This window comes from Polypterus senegalus, chromosome 10 (genome assembly GCF_016835505.1).
Source record: "Polypterus senegalus isolate Bchr_013 chromosome 10, ASM1683550v1, whole genome shotgun sequence".
Classification (NCBI taxonomy): Eukaryota; Metazoa; Chordata; class Cladistia; order Polypteriformes; family Polypteridae; genus Polypterus; species Polypterus senegalus.
The window spans coordinates 84,809,063-84,836,342 of record NC_053163.1 but is presented as its reverse complement, the minus strand read 5'-3'; the positions used below and the strand labels follow the sequence as shown (position 1 = coordinate 84,836,342).

Below are 27,280 nucleotides of genomic sequence, written 5' to 3'. Positions count from 1 at the left end.
GAACTAAAATGTGTGACACTTGTATTGTGTGGTAACTACCGCATATACTCGTGGATAAGTTCTCCCGCGGATAAATCAGGACTTGATTTTACAGTATAATTTCTGATATTCTATAAATGTCACTTGTATAAGATGAATGTAGAAAACTTACGTCATTGGTACAAGGGATTGTGATATGTTAACTCCAAATTGAGAGAGTAACCAAGGAGCACACTGGCTTTTTTTCCCCCCATGTGGGTGCAGCAATGCGCTGTATCCACACATGCTCCTAACCTCCCTCTCTCTCTCTCTCTATTGTGATTATGTGACCACATGGTAATACCCAAACTATTCCGAAGCAACGTTTGCACTGATTTGTGTTTTTTGTATCTCACACCCTCATACACCTTTATTGCGAGAGCATCCCTTAATTACAATGGAGTTTTCCATCAGAAGAAAATATGAAGCTGGTTTTAACGTTGATGAAGTGCTGAAAGAAATTGGTAACTGCGCTGCTGCAACAAAATTTGAAGTGTCTGAGAAACTGATGTAATATTGGAGGAGGCAGGAAGATGTTAAAAAAAAAAAAAAAAAGTTTTATTTTTGAACGGCCTTACAAGTCAGGGTCTGACCCGACTTATGCATGAATATATACGGTATTTATATTCCACCTACTGGTTAACCAATATCTATTGAAACCACAGAAGTACTTTTATTTGACAGAAACCAATGAATTTGTCACTAGGTTGTTGGCTTAAGCCGATGTCGCATTGTGTGACTTGTCCTTGTGGGGCATGTGAGGTTTACTCATCACAGTCACTAGTCTTGTCACTGCACCATGTCAAATTACACAACTGAAAATCTCAGGCCATGTCACAATTACCAACTAAGTACCAAACTTCTAATGCAGTCGTGCTTGCCCCTTTATCTGACAGCCAATAACGTGTTGTGTGATAAAGTGGTGTTATAACAAAGGATTAACAGCCACAGCAAGATCAGAAGCAATTTTTGCCCTTTAAATCCCCCATTGGATATGATTATGTAAATGAAGTCTAAGACTAAAAAACTCTGGAAAAGTCATCTAATGTGACACAGGCTTTACAGTGTTTGCATTCAATGCTCTCGTCTGAAGTTGAATACCGGTAATCAAGTTTGAGGGATGAACAGAAAAACTTGTCACAGAGTAAACAGTCTGAAACTAAACACAAAAAAAAAAAAAGCAGAGTCAATGAGCACCATGCTTGTTGACTATGATATTTTAAACACAGTTTGCACAAAGTACATAAGCCATAAGAATAGAAACGTCAGATATTTAGGCAAGAATATACTGATGTAGTGAAATTTCTGCGCTGGTATCCCGAAGGTTGCCGGTTAGAATCTGTCACTGCCAAAACAGATCCTACTCTGCCGGGCCCTTGAGCAAGGCCCTTAACCTTCAATTGCTGCAAGGGCGTTGTACAATGGCTTACCATGCGCTCTGACCCCAAGGGGTATTCGAAAACTAACAAATTCCTAATACAAGATATTGTATAAGGCGAAATAAAGAACAAAAAAAAAACACATCATTGACATAGTTGTTATACGAACATAAGTTTCCATTCCAGAAATGGACAGCAGAGGGCACAGTACCAGGCAGGAAGTAGAAAAATGCCTTGCAAGATTACAATAATGATATAAAATAAGGAGAAATAAAACGATTTTACTAATACTTGTTAAGCTTTCTTCTATTAACAAAGCATGTATTGCTCATCATCATCATCACGTGCAATCCTATAATCTTTAACTTCTAACAAAATCCTTTGAGAATTGGGCAATATTTCTAATCCCTACTCTAATCCACCACACATATTAAGTGTGCCACATTCATTTAAATAGTTCGTGTGTATACTAAACAATTAGAACTATAAACAGTAACAGAAATCCCCAATTTTTGTTTTCCTAGTTATAAAAAAAGCCAGCCAGATATTTGAAAACTATTTTATATTGATAGATACAAATGTATTTTTAATTAGTGTTTTTCTATCTACAATATGTAGTGTGTCCCCCTTGTATTAGCAACAACAAAAGAAAATGTTTCAGCTAGCCACCAAGAATAGTTTTTGGACCCCTCTTTAAAATTTTACTTTGAAGCCCAGGCTTACCAAGTTTGTGATTATTCTAGATATCTTAACATATACATGTACCTTATCTCTAATGATACAGCCAGTGCACATTCACAATTTATACATGTGGGAGAGAGAGAGAGAGAGACTACCCTAGAGAAACCCATACACGCAAAGGGGGGATGCAAACTCTGCTCAATGACACTGCATCTTACTGTATGCAATTGTCAGCAGAGCTGGAGTGGAGGTGATGGACATACCTGGGATACACTGGTCCACATAATACTTCACAGCAATTCTTCACAATATTCCTGTGACTGTATGGATTCTGTACCCTGTTCTTTCCTGACCATGAACCTTTAATCTAAAGAGAAAAAATACTTTAAAAAAAATATATATATCAACCTAATAAAAGAGGAAGTCTTAAAAAACAAAACAATAAAAACATCAAATAATTCTTTCTTATAAAAAATAAATAAATAAATGAATAAATTCCCCACTATTTTCATTTCTTAGATTTCAAACATTGTTAAGGTACTTGGGGCACTGAATGTACCTTTTCCCTTTTGTTATTTCTCATCTTGCTGGGACCTTTGACTTACTTCAGATCACAGATTCCATTGTCTCTATCTACGTAGGCATTCAAGCAAGTCATCAATTGATTTATCCTGTACTATAAATCACAATATTTCTCCAGTGATGGCACTTGCTATGAAAGGTAAAGACAACAGTAATTCAATGACATGACAAACAAATGTCATATCAAGACATCCACATCAGTCTATTCAGCTGTACACGCACACACACACACACACACGCACACGCACACACAAAACAGCAAGTAGACTTGAATGATAAGATTCTCACCAAGGTCCATTTCCTTAACAACTCTAAAACATTTTATTACAATCTTAATCCGATAGCTGCCTTGGTTAATTTGGCAGTAGTTTGAGATTTCAAGAATAAATTCACTACTTGAGCTAAAAGTAGGCTCTTTGGCATCTTCACGACAATTTTCTGTGCCATCTAATCATCAATGCAGAGCAAATATCAATATGAAATAATGCGAAAGAGTCCCAGATATTCTCATTTTTGTTTAAACCGGCATAAAAAAAAAAGTAAAATTTTCCTTTCAAAAGGTTCTTTATCTTTAATAGAACCAATGGCAATAGATGCTGGTAGACGTTTGTATGCAGTGTTACTTTTACCTTTTGTGGTATCATGGGCTTTGCAATGGACTGGAACCCTGTCCAGTAGTGGTTGCTATTTCTCACACATTATTGCACGGGTAGGCTCAAGCAGCACATGAACCTGAATTTGATTACACGGATTTGAGATTGCAGTGTTATTTTTACAGCCTTAGAAGGAGTAAAGTAGAACAGTCATTGGGCTGACAATTTACTCTCCTTGGGAACAGGAGTAGGACTCCCATCTGTTCTTAGGATTTCCTGGCAGCACACAACCCAAAGACCTATTAAGAGTGAAGCGGAAATTTACAAAGTCAAAAAGGTATTGATGGAGCAACACTAATGCATGTGCCTAGACTACAGTTACTCTCTTGAATTAAACAATTGACTTACTATTTTATAAATTAATTAATTTCTGTAAATGCCAGCCAGGATGGACACCTTTGGGGAAACCTTTCTTCAAATATTTCAGATTGGTATATGCAATATCTCTGTGAGTGTAAAACCTTGCACTGCAGTTATCACTAATAACAATCCCTACAGAATGCAAGCAACTGTACAGACTGAGACTATCTGGTATTCCAAATTACAACCTTTCCTTGTTACTGGGTACTTTATAACAAAGTCATTAGAGTCTCCATCATTACTGAGAAAAGGCACAAGATTAATAGTTTGACAAGTTTTTTTCCACTGTTAGGTGTTCCCTAGCTCTGCAATAATTATGCCAGCCACAAGAACATTTTATCCACTTCATCAGATTCTACTTCTCTATCTGGATATTTAACGCTAATATATACTTACAGTAGTAGTTTGGTGTTTGCAATTAAAGATATAAAATATATATGTCCTGTAAACCCACTTGGTTGTTTAATTTAGAAATCCTTCCTTTCAACATGTAGTAGAAATACTCTCTTTCAATAGTTACGCAGATCCCAATAGGAGTGCAGTATTTAAACATTCTACAACAAAACCATGAAGATGAACTACTAGTCCTTGACTGGCCGTTATTCCTATTAAGTCATATTCAGAGCTACTGGCTGAACGAGACTAAGCCCCAACAATATTTATCTAAATGTAGCGTGAAAAACCTTCTTCCAAATCCACCTGCATACTTGTACTGTTGATTATTTCATTCATTAAAAATTTGTGGTGCAGTTTCTTTGTTTCGCAGATTCAACAAATAGCTTATTGTAAAATGACTCAATGCTTTATCTTTAAAAGCAACAGAATATTGCATATGAACCCTCTGGACTTTGGGGCGAGGTGTCCAGTAAATCTATGCAATTTCCTTAAACTCAGAAAAGTGGCTGGCCAACTTTCCTAAACAGCACCATACTGACCTTCTGCTTGCATACTTTTGCTTTGATTCAAAGATGTCAAAAGAAAGAGCCAATCTATGTCAAATGCACCCACATCTTGGGTTTAATTAGCATCTTCTATTTTAATCATTCTTTCCTCACAAATTCTCCCAACATACAGGTCCATAAAGCTCATACATTTATAACAATACCTAAAGTGTTTCCTTCTCTGGCCATTTACCAGACTATTATTGCTATCCTGCAGCCAAGAATAATGTGTTCATGTGCATACTGCAACTGAAATTAAATTAAAATAACCCCACATAGGGTGGATATGATATGGCCCGATCTCAATAGCAAAATAAAACCTATTAAAAGAAGGCATGGTCCTTAAACCAGGAAAAAGTGACTGAAATGTAAAGCTGATTTATATTTCGTAACACTGACAGAACTGAACAAGCTTTTATTTTTAAAGTGAAGGTGCCCTTTACTCCTGTCTTATCACTAGAACCACACAGTGCTAGTCAAATGAACGAATATGTGCAGTTATTGATTCAGCTATTAATAACGATGGTTGGCTTGGTGTAAGAGCTGAGCAAACACTTACTGACAGGGAGCAAAATCCATGCAGGCTGTGCTTTTATTATTTCTAATTACTTCCCACCAGTGGTTGGTAAGCAACAGACATTTTCCTGACAACAACTATAGTAAGCAGAAGTTACGTAAGCATGTGCGCTTGAATTTCCACACACACAATGGAAACGTTGATCCCAAATACACAGACCAGACCTAAAGCAATTTAACAAGCAATGACTTGCATGCCCAAACACCACCCATGCAGTCATTAAAATCATGTTACTAAAAATTTGATTACAAAAAAATACAACATACATCATGAAGAGATGCTCAAGAGATGGAAGAAGGAGAACAACATTTGGTGGTTAGCGGAGGGAATACACACAGACAAAGAAAAAAAAAAAAACACAAATCCTCAGTACTCACATCTTCATTGGTGGTTTGATTGAGAAGGACCAAGTATGTGTGGAAGCCTGTCAGCCCGACTACAGACCACAGTGTGAAGAAGCAGACTAGAACTTCCAGGACCGTGAGAGAAAAGTTAAGGGAAAAAATAAGAGACAGAATACCTTATAGCTACGTAAAAATACACTTCCTTATAGCTACAGATTGTATTATACTGAATCCACCTTTTAGATGTCCATCCTAAAGCCACTTTTACACAAGTCTAAAAACTTCCAGGACTGGAATAAATCTAGTCTGGACTGAATCTGGACTTTGTCTACCTAAATGGTACATTTACAGTGCGATCTTTGAGGTCACTCAGAAGTTACCTGTAGTTTTATAGTATAAAATACTTGTGATCAGGATTAGGAGTTCCTTCCTGTGATGTAATAAGTATAGTCTTGCATGGCAGTCTTTTCTTCAGTTTTGTGTTGCAGTGTAAACAAATCACACCCTAAGATCCACCTGAAACATTGCTGTCACTCAACACAAAGTGGCAACATTTCTCAACTTACCACTACACAAATAATGCTAAATAACTTCCAGTTACACAGCATTAACCAAATGCTATTTGGACCTTTATTTATGAATTATATGGTCACTTCCATATTTGCCAGAACAGATTATTCATTTATTAAGCTTGCTACGAACTCTTCCTGGCTTTAGAGTTTTTTTTTAATTATTTAACCCAAAGACTGAAACTATTGAAACTCTAGATAAATGTATGTGCTCTGTGGCAAATACTTGTTATTTTAAACTTGACTGATTTCTGCAGAGGGCTTGAGGGAGTCCAAGCCTGACATTTTTCCAGCATTTTCAAAGAAGCATTTTGCAGGGAAAAGATGGTTGACATCATTTTCATTTTATAGTTGTTAAGCGATTGTTTTGTTTCTAGAATGTCTTGAATGACTTGAGTGCTTTTAATCATAGCAATCACAGTACTGAAGAGCAGTTGACATCAATGACATAAGCACTCCTATTGGGTGAATCCTGTTCTGCAGAAAACGAAGTTGAGAGGACAATTCAGGCAACTATCCTGAAAAATTCTAGGATTATATATGGGGGTCCATAAGCACATAAGCAGTGATATCCATCCATCCATTATCCAACCCGCTATATCCTAATTATAGGGTCACGGGGGTCTGCTGGAGCCAATCCCAGCCAACATAGGGAGCAAAGCAGGAAACAAACCTTTGCGTAAATATCACAAAAAAATTGCCTGTTGCTGCCTGTGCAACTTGATGCAAGTCCATGAACTTGCTCTCTAGTAACAGTTAGTAGGGAAGGGGTTATCGTGCACAGCTGTAATCAATTCAGAAGAACTGAACATACGCTGTATTCATATACATTTAATTCTGCATGGGCTGAGGGCTAAATTTAATCTGCCAGTTTAAGGTCTCAGGTAGCCAATAATCATCGCCGCATTTTTCTTGGAATTCTTATAACAAGCTATATACTTTATTCTTTTTCCTTCAATAACTGTCACTAGAAAAAACTGATGCACATGCATGCGCAACAATGCCAGAGTGTTTTTTTTTCTTTCTATGTTTCAATGAGGTGCTTCATCCAGGAATAGGCAGCAACTTTCTGTAAAACTGCATCCAAAACGCAGTTTTGTTTTCTTTTACCATTGTTTTATGAATATTACTATTTATTTCAATGTAACAAGCATTTGGGGGGAAAACACTTGAAAACTACTACATGCATGTGTTTTCTAAACTATACTACTCACTGTTAAAAGGCTTAGGTGTAAATAATGTCGTTTCAAGCAGTTTAGGAGAGTTCTGGTCTATTGCTTAAATGCTAGAAAAACGCCTAAGTCTGAATGGGTCCAAAAGGTAATAGTCTTCAATAAAATAAATTTATATCAGATCAGATTTGAGCTTTGTCTAGCTAATGCCAAAGTATTACAGTAAATGCTCAACAGTCCACACATGATGTCAAATCAGGTTATACTGTAAACATTGTTTTTTGATTGGGTACTACTTATTCAGAATTCAACTATCCTGTAAACACATTTAATAGGAGGACAAGCTTTGTCCAAATATAGCTAAAACAACCTAACACAGAAAACACATGAAGATTACACAGGTGTTCAATCAGTTTTTGAGCCTTATTTTTTTTTTTTTTTTTTGAAGTAAATACTTTTAAAATAATTCAATTCTAAAAAAAAAAAAAAAAGTTTTTGTAATGCATGGATGAGAAAAGCCAATATCATTCAAAATCCAATTTATGCGGTCAGTGAACTCTTAACAATCGAGTGTTTACCCTGCACTGGACTCCTTAATGCAAGACTATCCTGTCTTATTCTCCTAGCTTGCATATACTTGAGCAGGGAAGGGTAATGGCTGCCCCCACTCTCATGGAATAGAAATACCAAGTTATCACTGGCAGACAAATCAGTCTATTTTGAGCACCCCTGGCACTGAATACACCACTCATCTGTATAATAAGATAATGAGGCAATGTGGTGCATTGTAAACACTTGGATTACTTAAAAGTACTTGAAAATAGTAAATACAAATAGGACATTAAAAAAGAAATTATTTTATTTTAGATTATTTAAAAAAAAAAATGAGTTCTAGAAGAAGACAAGTTACTGTTAGAAAAACAACTATATCTGAATTTATTACATGGTTTGTTTGTTTTTTCCCATATTCATCCCAAGACATAAATGTAGCAATAATGACATCAACATGGTTGTACTTAATGGAACAAATGCATTTAAAACTAACTTTCAGTGCTGTAACAATATAGGAGTATTTTAGTTTTGGTATAATCAGCAAATATTCTTTGGTTTTTATTTATTTATTTCATTCCACTGGTAGTTCCCCTATTGCCTATTGTTAAATATAAGCAAAAAACTATAACAAATGCTGCCTGAGTGAATCTGCATGTATACAATATCAAACGAAGATAAACATCACAAACACTTTGATGATTGTTTTACAAACTTCTTGATTGTTGTTTATGTCTGTAATTCCAGCTTGGGGACAAATGATTACACTCCCAGCACACATTTTACTTAAGTTACCAGCATACATTGGGTGTCTCAGCAGGAGACCCCACAGATACTCAAAATGTAGTTCTAATATGCACTATAGGGCAAAATTTCTCTCTTATGGCAGACTATAGCTACTTGTATACTTAGAGTTCTAAAGTACATGAAAGCAGTACAACGCAGTGCATAACCCAAACAGAATGCCACTTTCAGAATGTCTTCTGAACTTCAGGATAGCGATTATAGTTTGTTTCATAATGCATTCACTTTGTTTAGGAATCAATGCATCATTTTGAAAGTACAGCACTCCACTAAGAAATAAAGTATGTAAATCATATAAAGGTCAGCTATGAACTGCTAAATGTTACATAAACATTCACTGCTTTGCAAGTCTAATAAACTAGCTTAACTGGTCAATAACAGAAACTGATATATTCAGTTCAACTATGTTACAAAATCAAATTGAAACTATAAATGAAGATATGCAAAATTTGAACTTTCACCAAAAAGACTGCCTGCCTTCACAGTTTTAATGATTAGCACTTATTCATTATGCCTTTAAATAGTCATTCATTCCAAACAACAGTCAAAGAAGGAAGAGGTTAGTCAGACTTCTTTTCTTCAGTGTGATCTGCAGAAAACATTTACTGGGTAGGCCACAACAGAACTGCAGACAATGTGGTTCCCAAAACATAAAATTGTTACAATAAAAGGATATGTTCCAGGGGTTTCTTTGAGTGTCTGTACAAACCCATCACTCACAGAGCCTGAAAAAGAAACCAAGGCACCAATTAATTCAGTTTCACGTTTTTAGTTACTGTGCCATCTATTCTTGCCATTTTACAGATCCCAGTGATGTATGCAAATTATATGGTAAAATGAATGCAGGGATCTAAATTAGCTGATCTAAAAACAGAACACAAAAATCACAGGCAAAGCAAAAGTCCACCCCTCTGTTTTCATTATTTAGATTGAAAGGAAAGCAGCTTTCTAAAAGTAAATTAGACAGCATTGTGAAGAATAGTAAAATGCTTATTAGAAAAAAAATAAATAACTAAGCCTGAGAAAGTTTTAAAAAATGGGAATCTAATTTTCAGTTTTACTAGCAAATCATTTACATTTTATAATGTACTTTACTATTCATTCTACTGAAATGTACACATTAGTGGAATTATAAACTGTTCATTTGTTTTCATATTTGCTGCGTTTATATTGTTCAAACAAATTGTGAGGTTCAATTGTGTTTTAACCTCTGAATTTTACATTTTCATGTTTCATCAGTCCATTTTCAGAACCCTACCTCCAGTTTTCAGTGTCACAGATAACAAAGAGTCCAGGTGGGCAGAAAGGTAATCAATTCTGAATTAAACAAAAGGGAATTATTGGTTGTGTACACTAACAGATAGACATGTGTGCTGGGATAGTTAAGAGTCGTAAATTAACACATTCAGAATGTGATGAACACCCATAAAATCTCTACACTCCACACAGAGTGATGAGAGGGGAAAACTGAAACTGGGTCTCTGAAACTGTCAGACAGTAGTGCTAACTCTGGCACCACCATGACATCTTAAAGTTTAAGGCTTATTATTCTCATCCTCTTATTTTTGAAACATGCTTAACTAAACCATAGGGCCACTGGGAGAAATGAGGAGCTCAAAGTATGGTGAGTGGGGTGCCAGTCCACCAAAGATGCACACAATTTACAATTGCCAATTAAGTTTACACATATGGCTATGGAATGCGAGGAGGAATCCCCATGCAAGCAAAACTCTTCACCTCAACATAAACCGTGACCAGGCTGCAATATGAACCCAAATTCATAGGGCTGTGAAGCAGTTAACCATTGTGCAACCAGGTTAGTTATTATAATTTTAGCAAATGTTGATTCCTAAATTACAAAAAAAAAAAACCAAAAACATTCTTTTGAACCCTTCACATTAGTTAGAGGAATAAGGACTACAGTACTATAAAGCAGTCTTGACTTTATGCGCCAGGTATAAAACAAGTGGTGCCATTCCACCTCAAATAACCCTGGGTTGGATAAAGCAGCTTTGAGATTATTATGTTATGTCTCAACATTTGCCTTGTGAGATTGTGGCTGTATAAATGAGTGCACTCTGTGGTAAGATGGCATTCTACCTAGCATTGACTCCAACTTTGTGTTTGACAGTGCCAAGATAGCCTTTTGCTGTCTGTGACCCAGAATGGATGAAATTTAAAAAAAAAATAAAAAATACGGCCACGGCACTCCAGGATCTTTCTAAAAAATTGAAGGATTACATAAAACAGATGGAATAAAATTTTCAGTTGTCTCACTTTTTAATTTTATTTTATGCATGTCTTTTTTCCACCTCAGGAAAGGTTTATTGTATTCATCAAAACATACAATTTTGAATAATATGAGTCTCAATCATCACAATAATGTCCTCCTGGAAGTCACCTAAATAACATAAGAATGCTGCATGTATTGAAGGTCAGATTGTTTTTATCTTAAAACTTTACTTCTCATTTCATTATTTCCACTGTCCTCTATAAAAAAAGAAGCCACAAAGCAACATAGGCACAGAATGCCAACTCAGCATCTGCTCAAACAAGTTCCAAACAAGGTCAGTGTGTATATTAACTTTTCCTGAGATGATTAATTTCCGAGGTGAACATGCAATCCCTATGCTCTACTCAAAAGGTCTTCCCTTTCGTTTCCTAAACTTGACCCACTCGGACATTATTTTCTACAAAATTATCAGCTCAATAGAATTATAAATGAAAAATGATTAGACATCAATGGCTTTAATAAATACCCTTTGATGTACAGTTTTTTTTCAAAAGTTATTAGAATAAAAGTAGCAATAGTAATTAAGGTATACCAAAATTGTGAGATAAATCAAAGATACCATGGGTCATAAATAAGTTTGTTTCCAGCAGTTTAATTATTTCCTCCAAATATTAACATTCATTCTAGTTGCCCCACAACAGTGCATCAGCCTAAGAAAATTTTTATTCATCCTTATATATAAAATTTGATACTATCCGTATGTATGGTGTTCACGTCAATACCTCGACTCAATACAAGTTAGAACCATGCAATGGAACTCTGCCTCTGTAGTTAGAACATAATGTGCAAGCGACGAGTATTGCATGATTGGCTAAGAATGTTCGAATGCTTCAGTGACACCGCTGGACGGCCGAGTATAGTAAGTCGGTGTTGGTTCGAGTAGATAACAGCAAGTCCGGTTGGTTTTTGGAACTTAAGTTTGGTGGGGCGTACTTTCCAGGACTAACATCTTCAACTGACTTAAACCCTTCGACAGCTCCGGAACCTAAGTAATTTAGAACGTATTGCCATTTGCTTGGTACGTCGAAATCTATCTTTTGGCAGTTCGGTTTTGGCATCTGTCCTTCTGACATCTATTGGCAAACTGAGCAATGACGGCTGGGTATTAACAACGGTCATTGTTTTAATTTTAGCCAATCTCAGATCTAAAATGACCACGCCAACATAATTATTCCTCCGACTCTGATTAGAGTCATAAAATACGGTTTGTTTTGAAAATTTGTTTGCCGAGTTCACATCTCGCAGCCCCATTTAAATAGGAAGCTCTTTATTACATCGGCCGAAAAGGTCTATTTTAAGCACAAATCAGTGCCATGATAACAAAATAATTTCAAGGACTTAAAAAAACAAATAATTCTTTGCAGAGAAAGTATGGATTTCACCAACGTAGAATTTGGAGCCCAATTCAATCGGGCTCCCAGTCACTAGTGTGTGTGTATGTATGTATATATATATTATATATATATATATATATATATATATATATATATATATATATATATATATATATATATACACACACACACACACATTATATAGATAGAGATATAGATATATTTTATATAGATAGATAGATAGATATATATTACAGCCTCTGCAGAATAGTATTCCCACAATCATCTGCGTAAGGGTCAGTCTGAAGGTGTCAAAGTGCAAACACATTTTTTTCTTATCACTTAAAGGGTCTCCAAAATTTTGCCACCTTTAATCCCATTCAGAACCAGTAGGTAAAAATATTTAATCAAACAAGATCAATACAAAATAATAAACAATGGTAAGATTCTGAAATTGAGGCCATACTGACAAAGGACTAGACAAAAAATAAGATACTTACGGAGGACCACATGGACAATATCAAAGGTAAAGATGTATATAGTAAGAAGTGACAGGGACAGTGTGAAGAGGTAGAAGTAGCGGTAGTTTCTCTTCCCCACACAGTTTCCCACCCATGGGCAGTGATGATCAAAGCGCTCTGAGGAAAAGAACAGATACACAAAAAACAAAATTAAGAGGAACCTTAACTGAGGCTGAGAAAGTAACTTAACCTTTCATGCCTTATCTATTTTTGCAGCAACAGGGGATTCCATTTTGTTTTACAGATAATACTGATGACCAAAATGCTCCATAGACCAGTGTTTAAGATGATTCTACAGTTCAGAGGTGAGCAGCATTTTGTTCTCATCCTTTGACATTTAGAGAGATCTGTAGAGGGTGAATGGCTCAATTTGTACAGCTCCTCCAGACTAAGCTTTCACATTCCTGCTAAACATCTATTAATTACTCACCCACACAGTTATCACAGATTCCACAATGTGAAGCTCTTGGAGGTCGGAAGATCTTGCATGTGTAACAGTACTTGAGCTTTACAATCTGGTTGTTGATCTGGACATTGCGAATCCGAGGTGGTGGCCGTTGGCCTGATGGGACGTTTCCATTTGCTGCTTCTGTAAGAAATGAAAAGTGAGACAAGTCAAAGGTTTTGACGTAGGGCACCTTAAAAGGAGGGGTAAAAAAAAAAAACCCCTCATGTATTCAAAGTTAATTCCATTCGCATTTTGTAAATAACCTCCAATATTAGGTTCATGGGGCAGAGTAGCAGCAATGACCTCAAGACAGGGACCAACCCTGGACAACGTGCCACTCAAGAGACTTGTACCTCTGTGGAAATACTAAATTTGTATACTAGTCTTTTAATACTGAAACAAAGGAAAGGAATGGTAAAAGTTACCCCACACACACTGTATATTTTTAGGACATCTGGAGGAAAGTTCATATAGTGGAATGTGCACAATTCAGTGAAACTATAAATTTGCTTTATCATGTTACACATTTAATAGAGTCTCTTAAGGGACTCAATGATTTAAAAAAAAAAACCATTAACTACGTCTCTAAATAACAGGGTACATAGAATCAATTATGCTGAAAGACATATGAGAAAACCAACACCTGACTACATCTCTGGTGCCATTAATTTAATGCAAGCATTAAAACCCGTACTGCTATGGACTGCAAATATGCCAGAACAGACAGATCTGCAAAAGGTGCTCCATTTAAAATGTTTCATCAGCAGAAGCTGTGCAGGAAGCTTTCTCTTTGTATGATCCAATTACACAATGCAAAAAGCAGTAAAAATTTAAAGCATTGAAAATCTGGCAAAGACAGCAGGGAAGTATTGAATGCAGAACCATGGACTAAATCAAGTGCCCCATAGTATCCAATGATTCTTTTGTAATAAAAGAGCCAGTTCTTATTGGAGTAACGCTTCAACGCCATGGAATAAATGTACTGTTGAAAGAGGAGGTAATCCAATTGCTGTGACTGGAGGCTAAAATATGGCCATGCCAAAAAAAAAAAAAGACTTGAAAAGTTCATTACCATGCACTGACATCCACTTTGTGCCTAGTATAGGCACCAGCCAATCCCTTCTCTAATCTTCATCAATGGATGGCCACCAGTAACTTTTACATGCCATGAAATCAACATTAAAACGATGTAATGTAGGAGAGGGCAAGAACTAGATGGGTGAGAAGAGTGCTAACATAGTGCAAGTGGTAGTGTGAACTTACAGGTAAGCATTGGACTTCAACTGACAAGGACACGCATTCAATCTTTGTTACATGCTCACTGTGTGACTCAAAGCAAGTCGCACACTCTGCTAAGTAGTTGTACTATGCTCTACGTCATGCATAGGACAAATGTTATCCAAAAGAGAACATTTTAATTTTGTAAATGACCATATGGGACTTTGGCATACTAATTAAGGGCTTTTCCCAATATACAGAGCTTGTAGATCTATGTGCTTGTATGGCTAATAAAAATAAAAAAAATAAAAAAACAGAACTAGGCAAAAAAACATTTTGTCATCCTGTCTATTATCTTTCCCAGTCTTTTGATATGTTCAATTCCATCCTCCCATCATTAGTCACAAGGGAGCAATCAGCCCTTCATGATACAGAACATCAGTCCATCATGAGACACCTTTACACCAGGCCAATGTAACAGCATAACCTTAGACTGCAGATCCCTTAGAAAAGCCACATGAATATAGGGAAAATATACAGACTCCAAACAGAAGACAGCAACTGAACTAGTACTGAATAGCTGCATACAATGCTGTCCAACTATACCATTTTGCCTTCCACTGTTAGTCGCCTATCCATTATCAAAACTATAGTACATAATTCAATTTAGGTCCGCATGGTGTCATAGCAAATCCTGACAACACTGTGCACATGGTAGGAACTAAGCCTAAACAGGGTGCCAGTCCATCCCAGGAGATTACTGTCATATAAATGGGGATAAAATGCAAATTATGCACATTCAACAGACAGGCCAAGATTCAAAACCAGAACTCATGAGTTTTAGGGTATCCTTTGCTCAGATAAATGCTTACGTTATTAAAATGTATTACTCTTGATTGTGAGTCAGAAATCTAAATTTATAAGAAACATTTTAGTTACATATGTACTTTAAGCTTGTACATACTGTATGTTTGGTCAAAGGCTGAAATTCCATGCTAGATAGGTGAAGATGAGGATAAAGTTTCATAAGTTTAGACAGTTCTGTGAAATGAATACACAAAATGAACAGAGACTTACTGTAGAGAATTTAAATGAAGTACGTAATTACTATCAACAGTGTCGGCTAGAGAAAAATCCACACAGAGGCAATAGCCAGTCATTGAAATCAAACCCAGGACACTAGCTAAGGGACACAACAATGCTAACTACTGTGCCACAATGCCACCCAGTAAACAGATCCTTAAGTGTTATGCCAACTGTTTTGGAAGTCTTTAATGTTTAAAATACTGAGAGTGCAGTAATTAACTCTGTGTACTCAATCTGTTTGACAGAAATGCTAAGTTCCAAGTCTGACCATCATCATGTGGCACTTAAAACATCCTCCTAAATCACCAACGATGTGCATAGCACATTAACTGGTAATTTTGAAGGTCTTTATGCGAGTGTGAGCCCTAAAAACCTGGGCCCACGCTCACATTTGTTTTAGCTTCCACACAACACTGAACTGAAGAGTACAGCAAGTTTGAAAATTATGTTTAAAAAAAGATTTACGGTTTATTTTGTTATTTGTAATATCTACATTCATGAAAAATTGCATATCTTTTCTTTCCAAATGTTGAGGAATGCGATCAGTTAGTATATAACCACAAAAAAAAAAAAAATAGCAAGAGTAAGTCAGAAAATGAAGGGGTTTGGAAGACAAAACGCAATCCTCCCCTATAAAATAAATCAAACATCTTTCAAAAAATGTACAAAAACACAGCACAGCAGTTATTCCATTTAGATTGATTTTGCTTTACAAACCTAAATTACCCCATTTTATAATCACACTCTGGGTTATGGACCTTGTTAACTAGATAATAATCTAAAATACCATTGTAAGTGGTATGCTGATATGAAAATAAACTTTATGAGCAATGTAAAAGTTGAACTATGCTTGAACTTCCTCTTAGAAGCATGAAAAATACTTGGTATGAAGGAAAGTGAAGTTAATCTTTTCTATTGTTTTGAAAGACAGTAAGTTTTACCACATAACTAAATAGACATAAATTACAAAACTGATCTGTTCAAAAAACAAATTACCATTTGAGGAAGTACCACACAGAAATATTAATACTTCCACTAGGAATCAAGCTTTTAGCAATCTGCTGATCAACTCAGTGTCTTTCTACACCTAGCAGACAAATACAAGATGCTAAAGTAAAGGATGATGGACACAAATACTAAACACAGCTGTTGGACAAATAATGCCAGGACAGTATTATCTCAACCAACTGTATTAAGTCTTCTCTCTACTAGTGTAACCTTAAGAATGTATTTAAAACACATTCTCAAACGCGTTTACTCCAATTCCAGATTAAGTCAGCAACAACCAACAATGCATGGCATGCCTATTCATCACGGAGTCCACACGCACACAGCCAATGTGGTACTGCTAATTAACCAAACATACAAATCTTTAAGGAACATTTTTTCTTTTCCGAATTGCGAGAGAATACTTCCACACAAAGTAAATCAGAATAAAGCTGGGCATATTTGAATTCTGAAGAGCACTTTAATACAAAAGTTAACAGTCAATTCATTGATCTAAGGCCCTAGGTTCAAGTGCCAACCTTGTTTCTATGTATAGTTAACACTTTCCCCTGTGTCCCCAGTGAACAAGTTAGTTTGAAAGGGGATTGAAAAATGACCTGGCAAGAGTGAATGTGGTTTAATGGAAAAGTATAGCCTGCAATGGCAAGGCATCATACTTAAAAGTTAGGTCCCTGCATTCCTCCGGGGATTCAGCCCTGCAAGCAAACACATGGACACACTGCTGCTGAAGAGTGCAAGTAGCTACTTAAAACCTTTCAGTATTTTTATATTTCTGTTGAACAGTGAAAACTCCTGAATGCAATATCTATGCACTATATACATCGCTAATGAAATTTCTCCTTGAGAATAGTAGTCAATTCAACATCCAAGTCATATGAAATACAAACTTTTAAAACACTTAACTCTGTTGTGGGGCACTGGGGCCTATTACAAAAGCTCATATCACATTAAGCAATCGTTGGGATTGGGACAAGAGACTTGGTCTTTTAAGGGATAGAGACTGGAACCCTATCCCAGAGCATGTGGTAAAAGGCACGAATCAAGTCAATCATATGACCCTTTCCTGCATACACGTTTTTTTTTTCCTCAAGCTAATCATATCAAAACTAAAAAATGTTCTTACCAATCTCCATCTCAATATACATTGCCTCATCCGGCTGGGCTCTGGGTAGCACACCAGGGTCACTGAAACTTGTCCGTAGCAGCATAGCCATCACAAAGAAGAACAGTACAATAGCAAAGACTGGGATGGCAGGAGAGAGGTGAACTGCCAAATATGGACACCTGTAAAAGAAAGAAAGAAAAAAAAAATTAAGTTGTGTTACCCTTGACATATGACCATCCTTTCTGCTCCCCTTGTAAATATAATATCCACTTAACAGGTTTTACATTGAATGTCAAGCTACAGAACTACACTTATTTAGCAACACACCACCAGACAGAAAGAAAAGGCAGCCATGCTCAATATTTATCTATGAGGAAACATAGGTGAAGGCTTGTCATGAGGGTCCTATAGCGATCAATGAGCCTTATGTTAAGAATGAAAGGTTCAGTGGATGTTAAAAGCTGAGCCATCATGCCTAGAAACAGTCTATGCGTAAAACTTGAGATATTCTAGGGTCCATTTTAGACTACCAATTGCCACAATGGCCCCAATGCATTCAGGGTACCAAATAACAAATAGTAACCACTACCTCTTCTTGTTTGTGTAGGCAGGAGTCAATCATGAACACAAAAATATCCTTTTAGACCAAACTTCAGATTACTTACCACAAGTTTTGCTTTCTTCCATGACCCACGGGAGTGACAGCATTGACAAGTGTGCCACAGGCAGCATAATGTAGTGAGCTAAAGGCTTTCATGAAGGTCTACTCTGTTCCAATGAACATGTCTAGACTGCAAATCTTCACATTTCTGGTTTTTGGAAAAGCATTGTTTAAACTCTGCGGTGGGTTGGCGCCCTGCCCGGGATTGGTTCCTGCCTTGTGGCTCGTGTTGGCTGGGATTGGCTCCAGCAGACCCCCGTGACCCTGTGTTTGGATTCAACGGGTTGGAATATGGATGGATGGATTTTTTAAACAGCATGTTTCACAGCAGGTGCAAGTCCCACATAGGAATACCGATCACAAATAAAAGATACCCCCTTCATTCTTCATGTGGCTACATTTCACAAACACAAAAGGATTTACCCCCAAAAAAGAAGCACTTGATCCCGGGCTATTAAGTTACAATTTCAGGTAGGCATGGTATAGCTGATAATGGTTAGTCGGTTTTAACATATAATTTAATTTTTCTGTACTCTCTTGGGGGAAGGGGGGTATGGCATCATGTAACTAAAACGTACCACACAATGACCAGTAAACATGATCCCAGCCTGTTGTGTAGCCCTGCCAAATGTGTGGAATCAGTTCTTTATCATTTCAGGTACACAAAACAAGTACCACCATCTCCTCTCATTTACTCTTTACTGACTACTTTGTAGCCAAAGTAAAAAGTGTGCAAGTAAACTTTATTTATTTAGAAGAGACTTCCATTAATATCCTCTGCAAAAGCCAGTGTGGGTAAGTGGCCCACAGGGCAAGATAATACATGCTGTTTATATTTCAGGAGTATTCTGAAAATTACTCTCCGAGTATTAGAGCTGCCAGTGACGACGATGGGCTGAAGGAAAACTGATTTCCCATATACCATCAGAAGGCAGCAGAGAGCAAAGAGCAACACACAAGTGTATAATGCTGTTAGCTGAAAACCACTCATGCTGTGTCTGAATCCCAGCCTGGGCACTGTCTACACGGAGTCTGCAGTTTTCATTATGTCTGTTTGGATTTTTCTGTCAGATACTCTATACTTTTCCACTCATAACCTAATACAGATGTATTACGGATAACATGCAAATCCAAATTGCCCCAGCGCTGAAGGGCTTGCAATTGTGCCCTGCAATGGATGGGAGTCCCTTTCCATGGTTGTTTACAGCTTTAAAACAATGCTGGATGTAAAAAAGAAGTGCAACTCCAATAACCCTGAACTGGATATAGGCAGGTTAGAAAACGGATGCTACTTGGAACAGTATCTCATTGTTAACTGTCAGCTTGATAACAGAAATGCAAATGTAAAGCTAATATTTCTTGGTCTTGCCAGCTACTAGCCACAAATTCAATGTCCTTAATGGTTCAATGTTTTGGCTTTACTGGAGACCATTCCAGCTTGTTGATATTTACCAGCTGGCTATGTGCAACAGAAATTAGTAAATCATTTTACAACAGCAAAAAAGCATGTGCATTCATTTTTACTGTTTTGTCACGTGTTCATGGACACAGATCTGTGAAACAAAGAGGAATAGATGTCTGCATACAGGACACCAACTCTGAAGGCACAGCTCCCAGGATAGCGCTTTTATATACTGTACATTACAGACTTGGAAAGCCTGACATACCATCATACACATAACATTCAGTTAGAGCCACAGAAGTGGAAATCTCTGTGAAAGATCCACAAAGTAAACAACTCTAAAGAAAACCAGTTAGATGAACAGCAAACATGCACATCCACGACCTTGTTTCCTTCTTATCTATAGACCTACATAAATCTATTAAAAAAAAAATAAAAGTTACAATATGTTAAATACAGTAAGATTTTCAATTGTACATTACTCATTGAAACATTCTCAACCTATTTAAATACAATTCAAGGTCAAGAAAAGACAGATCTTATATAAACAACACTAGGCAAAAATCAAGAACCAAAACTTGAATGGGTTGTTGATCCACTACAAGATCCAAATTAGAGTTGTCAAATCAGTCTACTCTTCAGTTTTTCTGCAACATTCTAAAGATCTGAAGTATCTGGACAAAGGTTATAGCAGACACATTACAGGAACATATTTACATCTACATGTAAATATGTTCCTGTATCCTTTTAACTCCCCAAAGCAACACTGGTGACAGTCATTGACACCAATGTGCCCTGTGAAGGACTCTCATCACATTCAGCACTGGTATCTACCTTGAACACGATGTTAGTTGAATAGACTTGAATTCAGTGTCTCCCAGAACTGAACAATATACATATCAAAATTAACATATGGGTTTCTATTCAATTTGCCTTTCAAAAAAGTCAGAGAAAACAAAGTCTAACTTTCCAAATTCCTTTGAGGTGCTACCCTTTCTATGTTGTAACAAATCAGATGGGTTTACACCAGGCAGATGAAGTCACCATCCACTTCCTTATCACCATGTATTAAAGACTGCAGTAAACTCAGTAAGAGGCATCTGCTTCACTAGCTACCAGCAAAGGTCACTTGTAAACCTTAATCCTGCTCAACTGTTCCAAGATGCATATAAAGCATATAAACTTAAATTAACAAGGTCAGGGAAATAAAAGAGCTGGTATCAAAATAACCCCATCAGCTAACCAAGACATACCCCACTACTGCAAGTACACTTTGCTAAAACACTGACATTAAACAATATACACAAGATTACAACCATTTGTTTTTAGTTCCACATTTTATGAAAAACAAAAAAGGCCTCCTTAATAGTTATAAATTGCGTTGCATTTTCACTTTAACAGTGTTGGTGGAGGACAAAATTGTTTCACCAAATCTGCTTTAAGACCTCTGAGTACAACCATTTCTGCTGATACCCGAATTATAAACGTCAAACTTCTAACGCCTGTGGGCTTTCAAATGTTCCAGAGTTCATTTAATTGCTACTGGATCAGCACAAAGAAATGATTAATGCAATGTTACCAGGGCAGCATATTAAATGTGATATGATCAGTTAGCTCCCCATGTAATTAAATTATCCTCATGTAGTCAGAGGATTTTGTTATAAATTTGCCTCCTTCCTAAACAAGTTCTCTTTTTCTTATTATGGTGTAAACTTCATTACAATCATTCACCATACTCCCCTGTGAAAATTTATTCTTGTTCAGTGTATTAAAAAAAAAAAAAAACTTTATTTTAAAAAATCTACCAAGTAGTCCTAGCAAGAGAGACCCAGCACTGCTGCAAACTCCACATGCAGTTGCAATTTCAGTTTATGCTACCATTGAGCCAAGTAACCAAAGTGACCACAGGAGAAAAATATTTGAAGTGTTTATTGCAATGGAGAGTAAGAAAAATATGCGTCAATCTAAAGGAAAATAGCTGGAGACTCCAAAGGATTATTTCACCAGTTCATTTGAGGAATCCAAGGGGTATCTTAAAACATTCCTGTAAACTGCTCTTCTCCTTCTCTTCAAAGGTCCTTACAAATGATTAAACAAAGTGAGACCAGCTATTCTATGCAGGAAATTCATTTCAACCAACTGTTCCAGCAATCTCATTCTTTCAGCCACAACCCTAAACTCACATCCATAGTGAGGAGTGGAGGGTAGATGGTGAAGTCCTTGTGCAAAACTCTTGCTTTCCTATCAGCATTACTGTTTCAGCTCCCAACTGCCTCTAACCTAATTGGCTGCCATGGCAAATTCTCAACCTCCGTAAACCCAAGGCCAACCTCAAGAGTTAAACATTTCAGAAAAAAATAATGCTATGCGAATCTTCTAGTTTTGATATAATGCTTTAATAACTTTCACCGTAGCCAATAATATAAAAAATGAAAAACTTTCAGCCAGACAGGGGATTTTGTGGTTAGTTTATATTCTAAGCAAGGCAATACACTTGTAATGTTCTTACTATGCAAGAGTTATTCCTGTGAAAATTAAGCTAAACTTTAAATGATTTTCATGTAGACCAAGTACAACAATCAGAAGCAACGTCACTTCTCTACCTGAATTTCACAAGAACAGAACAAAGAGGTAAGGGGAGATCCATAAGTGGGAAATCCAGAAACTCCCATAGCACATGAATACAGCTAAATCCAGACTGGGCCACATCCAGCTAATAAATATTCCAGTACACCACTAGCAGTTCATTCTGCCTACCGGATGATACAGAGTAAAGTGGACATTTTAGTCATCACATTTTAATTCATGCCAGACAGACCACAGATTTCAACTAGACCCTCAGCAAGCTTATTCATGTGCTGATATCTGGCTTAGAAACATGACTGCATTAGCAGAGAAATACAGTAGGTTAGAGAGAGAGAGAGAGAGAGAGAGAGAGAGAGAGAGAGAGAGTGGAACCTCGGGTCATGAACGTCTCGGACCACGTACAAATCGGGTTATGACCAAAAGTTCGCCAATGTTTTGCATCTGTTCACGACCACACACTCGGGTGACGAACAAGCCAGTTCCCTTTCTGGTTCGTACATGCCGATGATTTCCGCACGTATTCAGTCTTTCCCTGTGCAGCGAGCCAGCAAGAGAGAGAGAGAGAGAGAGAGAGAAGGCAGTTAAAGAAGGCAGTTAGGCCGAGAAGGAAGTTAAAGAATGCACCGGCTTGTTTTTAAAGAGACTGCTTCAAGCATTGTTTTAATCTCATTGTATTTAATGAAGACTTTTTTCTATTGGATTTTAACCTCCACTTCACTTCTGTTTTTATGGGATCACTTATTTATTGAAGAATTCTGAAAGCACTGCACTTAATTTAATTTGGACTTTATTTTTGATTGCGGTTTTGTTGATTTTAATAAAAGCACATGGCACTTTTTGCACTATCCGATTGCTCCATTGTAGTGCCTCACTGTTGAGCCCATCGGTAACATTACCGACAGTGACGGGTTTAAGGGCTCCCCGAAGCAAGATGGGAGCATGCAGCGAACCCACATCGTCACAGACTTTACCTTAAAACTGTAATCTCCTCTCCACCCAGTTCCTCCTCACTTCCTTCATGCCAGAACTCGACTTATGCAAGGTTAGTTTTCTTGGTTGTTTATGGTTAGTTTTTGTATAAATTACGGATTTTTCAAATGTTCATTTTTTTCCCCTGTGCTTAAAACTCATTAAAAAAAAAAAAGTGTTTATAGAGAGTGGTTCGTAAGGCTATAGCGTGAATTCTTGCAATGTTAGTTTTCTCTGTTCAAGGTTTTCTCAGTGTTATTCAATGTTTTTACATTTAGTTTACTATTACACTGGGCGTTCTATGGTATAATTAACTATTTTTGTGCTTAAAAATCTTTAAAAAATATATACATACAGCTCGTAAGGTCCGGAACGGATTAATTGTATTTACATACAATCCTATGGGGGAAAATTACTTCGGGTCACAACCAAATCGGGTTGCGAGCAGAGTTTTGGAACAAATTGTGGTCGTGACCCGAGGTTCCACTGTATACCTTGCATAGTTTTACTGTCAGACTTTACATTAATTCAGCGTAGCAGTATGTATGCAAATATAGCTCTCAAGATACAAATGTGTGACCTGTCATGTTCATCCAGTGGCATGTAGAGATTTCAAAGGCCCCTGCTTCCAAAATTATGGAAGACTACAACTTGAAGCAAGAAGGTGGTTCCAGTATAATTTAAATTCACTAATAATGTAAGTTGCAAAGTCTACATATTTGTGGCTGAACTTTCAAACAAAGCACTGCTGGTGCAGCAAGTAATCTAAAAATTGACATCTGGAAAATATGACGCCTCACACAGAGCTAAAGGTGGTGGGGACAGTAACGTGTATTGCCCACACTTCAGAATGCCTCTCCTCTGTCATCTGAGCTATTATTTAAGAAAGTTAAAATATTTAATCAAAACAGCTGGAAAGCACTTTGCATTACTCTGATGAGCATGGCTGAGTAACAAAACATTTTCATTTAAAGCAAATCAAAATAACAAAATGTGTTATGGTACATTACTTTTCCTTGCGTTCCTGAAGGTAAGCTAACTGGCAAATTTAAAGGTTTACTTTATTTTAAACACTAAGTGTTTAAGTCATCTGTGTAAACAGAAAATTGTTTGCAATATGTAATTAAATAAAATGCTTAAAAAATAAACAAGTATCAATATCAGCAAACATGGTACAGGAAAAAGTAAAGAATTTGTGTGTCATGCTTTCCTTATTGGGGATTTTGTCTTCTGTTTTCTGTTTAATCTAACTGAACGATTCTTTACTTTCATGGGAGTCAGCTCCTACCCAGCACTGGATACAATATTTATCACTGTGCACAATGTTCAATTCCATCACTTACTGCATGGAACGTAGTCAAGAGTATTATAAAGTTATTGCTGCTTAAGAAAAGATTTAACCGTTCTCCTAAAGCAGCAAGACAAGAAAGTCTGTACATTTGAAAACGTATCAGGATAAATAAAACTAGTAGGCTGAGCTGGAAAGAAAAAAAAGTTACACAAGACGCTCAAGAGAAATCAAAAGTAATGTGGGCAAAGGATAGAAATTGCTACACAGAAAGAGAATCTAGAAATTCATTGGTGTATAGGATTCAAGTGTCTGCTGTGACAAGTAAATTACACGATGTGATAATGCCAAACTAGAATGAATCTACAATACAAAATATAAACAGATTGTCTCTGGAGTGTGGAATGCTACAATCCTAAATGTCTTTGGACACGATAGTCATGGACATGTTCATTTAACTGTGACCTGAACTACAAGAATGCATGGATTATTTGACTGACTCACATAAGCTACAAAAAGCTTACCAATTCCATGCCTCAACGATTCATACTCCACCCCATTGCTGATGCCACAGATAGGAAAAATGATCTACACCAGCAACCTAGCATGCTTACAGCCCTGAAGGTATTCCTCATCTGTCTCAGATCAAGAAGGGAGATAGAATTGGGTCAAGCCAACATCAGGTGTTGGGGGGATATATAAATACACAAAGCACTTAAAAATGTCAACCTTGCCCACATTCTACACAACTGATCATTTAAACCGATCCGTTTTCAGATAAAAGCAATAAACATATAAACCAGAGAGAGGTAGAGTGGCATTACAGATGTTCAAGGCTACCATCTTATAGTGTTTGGGTCCAATAATGTGATATTTTATTTTGAGCACAGCTAGTTGGTGTGCTAGTGCTACACAGAGGGAGTGGAATTAATGCAAAAATATATTAGGCACTCCCTTTGTTTTGCCACTTTAATTATAGCCTTCATGTCTGTACTTGGCACAAACAACAAAGGATCCCTTACAGTGCGCTGACTGACCACTCTGCCCTGAACAAAACCACTCAGTAACAAAAGATGGGAAAGTGTCCTCTTTTCAGCTATACACAGATGTCTGTCGCATGCCAAGGGTGGATGTGCCATCTGTTCACCTCTTTACAAAATACTTTTAAGCAATACATTACATACACAGAGCTTGGCCTTAGAGCTGTGGATCTTTGCTTTATCCCACACTCCACTAGGGCACTACAGCCAACAGATCCGTGACTCATCTAAACACAGCTGCAGCAGATCTCAGCCACATTTTTTTTTTCTTTCTTCTAAAAACACAACGTTTTGTATTCTTTCAGGTCATGAAGCATTAAGTCACTATGAACATGTGACTTTCACATAAGTTAATCCTAGGTTTTGAAAAGCAGAGTTTGTACCTAAACACCCTCGCTATTCAAAGGTTGATAAGTACATAATATATACGGTAAATACAGGTGGTCTCACTGAAAACCGATCACGTAATCAAACCATTTTCAACAAAAGATGCAAAGGCAGGTGAAATTAAATAGGCAGCTGTCAAAAATATCAAATATTTACACATTAGGAACTCACCATTATAGATTTTCATAGAACTGAAAATTACATTTGGTCAAATCTAGTATTTGCGCTGTTCAGTTTAACTATCAATACAATTTTGACAGAATTTATTAACTGGATGAATGCATGACTGTTTGATGAGAAAGCCTATCACAGCACAGTGACAGCATCGTCCATAGTACAGAACACCGATCTCAGCCACACACACTCCAGAAAGTCTTCCTCAACTTCGCTATATACAGGTAGGTCACTCATTCTTCCAGTCCGAGGCATGGCTGTGAGCAAAAAAAAGTCATCAAAAACCAGACCTTCAGAATGAAATTTATGATTTTTTATGAACACCAAGAATCACCAGGATCCAAAAATGGTTAACAGCCTGGTTGCTGGCTTTTTTTTTTTTTTACATTACAAGACAAAAACACTACAATTAGCCCAAGCTGTCTGCACTTTGACCACAGTTTACTGAGCTTCCATGTACACAACATGATGAAACTGCACAGTGAAATAACATAGTTGGCTGCTAGACCTTTAAAAAAAAAAAAAAAAAAAAAAGGTTATGGAAATAAAGCAGCCATTTAAATATACAGCATTACTCTTTTCTTGGATATGTTAAAAAAAAAAAAATTAACTTTTTAGACTTCATGGTTTTACAATATAGTCTCACAAGTCAGATGTGCATGCAAATGTGTGTCCAGCTTCCTAGACATTAATAATCACATTTAACAAATCCACATCTGCCAATTTACACTCTACAACCTAGCAAACACCGGATCTCTGAATCAGGGATGGAGGCTAGCCTCACCACATTAATTCATTGATACACAAGGGGTTGCTTGGCCACTCAAGTAGTTAGTCTTCAGCAGGCATTGGTTAAAACAGTGACTGCCATGTTTGAGAGGGGCTTCAAACTTTTGGGGCACCGGTTAATGACTTTACAAATTTGTATTTTAGAAAAGGTCAAGTCGTAGGGGAAAACTGAATATATATAAAATTTTAAATCTGGTTAAACTACTTATGTAAAATGAGGAGCCTTACCTAATCCAGTTGTTCCAAACAAATAACTTGAAAGTGTTGTAAACATCAGGCAGTGTCTTCAAAGCCAACTTGTAAAGTAAAGCAAATCTACGAAAACTTCTCTGAGCATACTGG

General features: G+C 36.8%; 1 protein-coding gene across 1 annotated transcript in view; it reads right to left on the bottom strand.

The window, feature by feature from the left end:
• The window catches only part of zdhhc9 (zinc finger DHHC-type palmitoyltransferase 9), a 52,913-nt gene that overhangs the window by 5,857 nt on the left and 19,776 nt on the right, over window positions 1-27,280 (bottom strand). The window contains exons 2-7 of the mRNA XM_039766058.1: window positions 17,661-17,821; window positions 13,208-13,366; window positions 12,757-12,894; window positions 9,306-9,354; window positions 5,569-5,671; window positions 2,342-2,445 (exon numbers count right to left, since the gene is read on the bottom strand). Coding sequence (XP_039621992.1) covers window positions 2,342-2,445; window positions 5,569-5,671; window positions 9,306-9,354; window positions 12,757-12,894; window positions 13,208-13,366; window positions 17,661-17,821 — 714 coding nt within the window. The remainder of the gene's footprint in view (window positions 1-2,341; window positions 2,446-5,568; window positions 5,672-9,305; window positions 9,355-12,756; window positions 12,895-13,207; window positions 13,367-17,660; window positions 17,822-27,280) is intronic.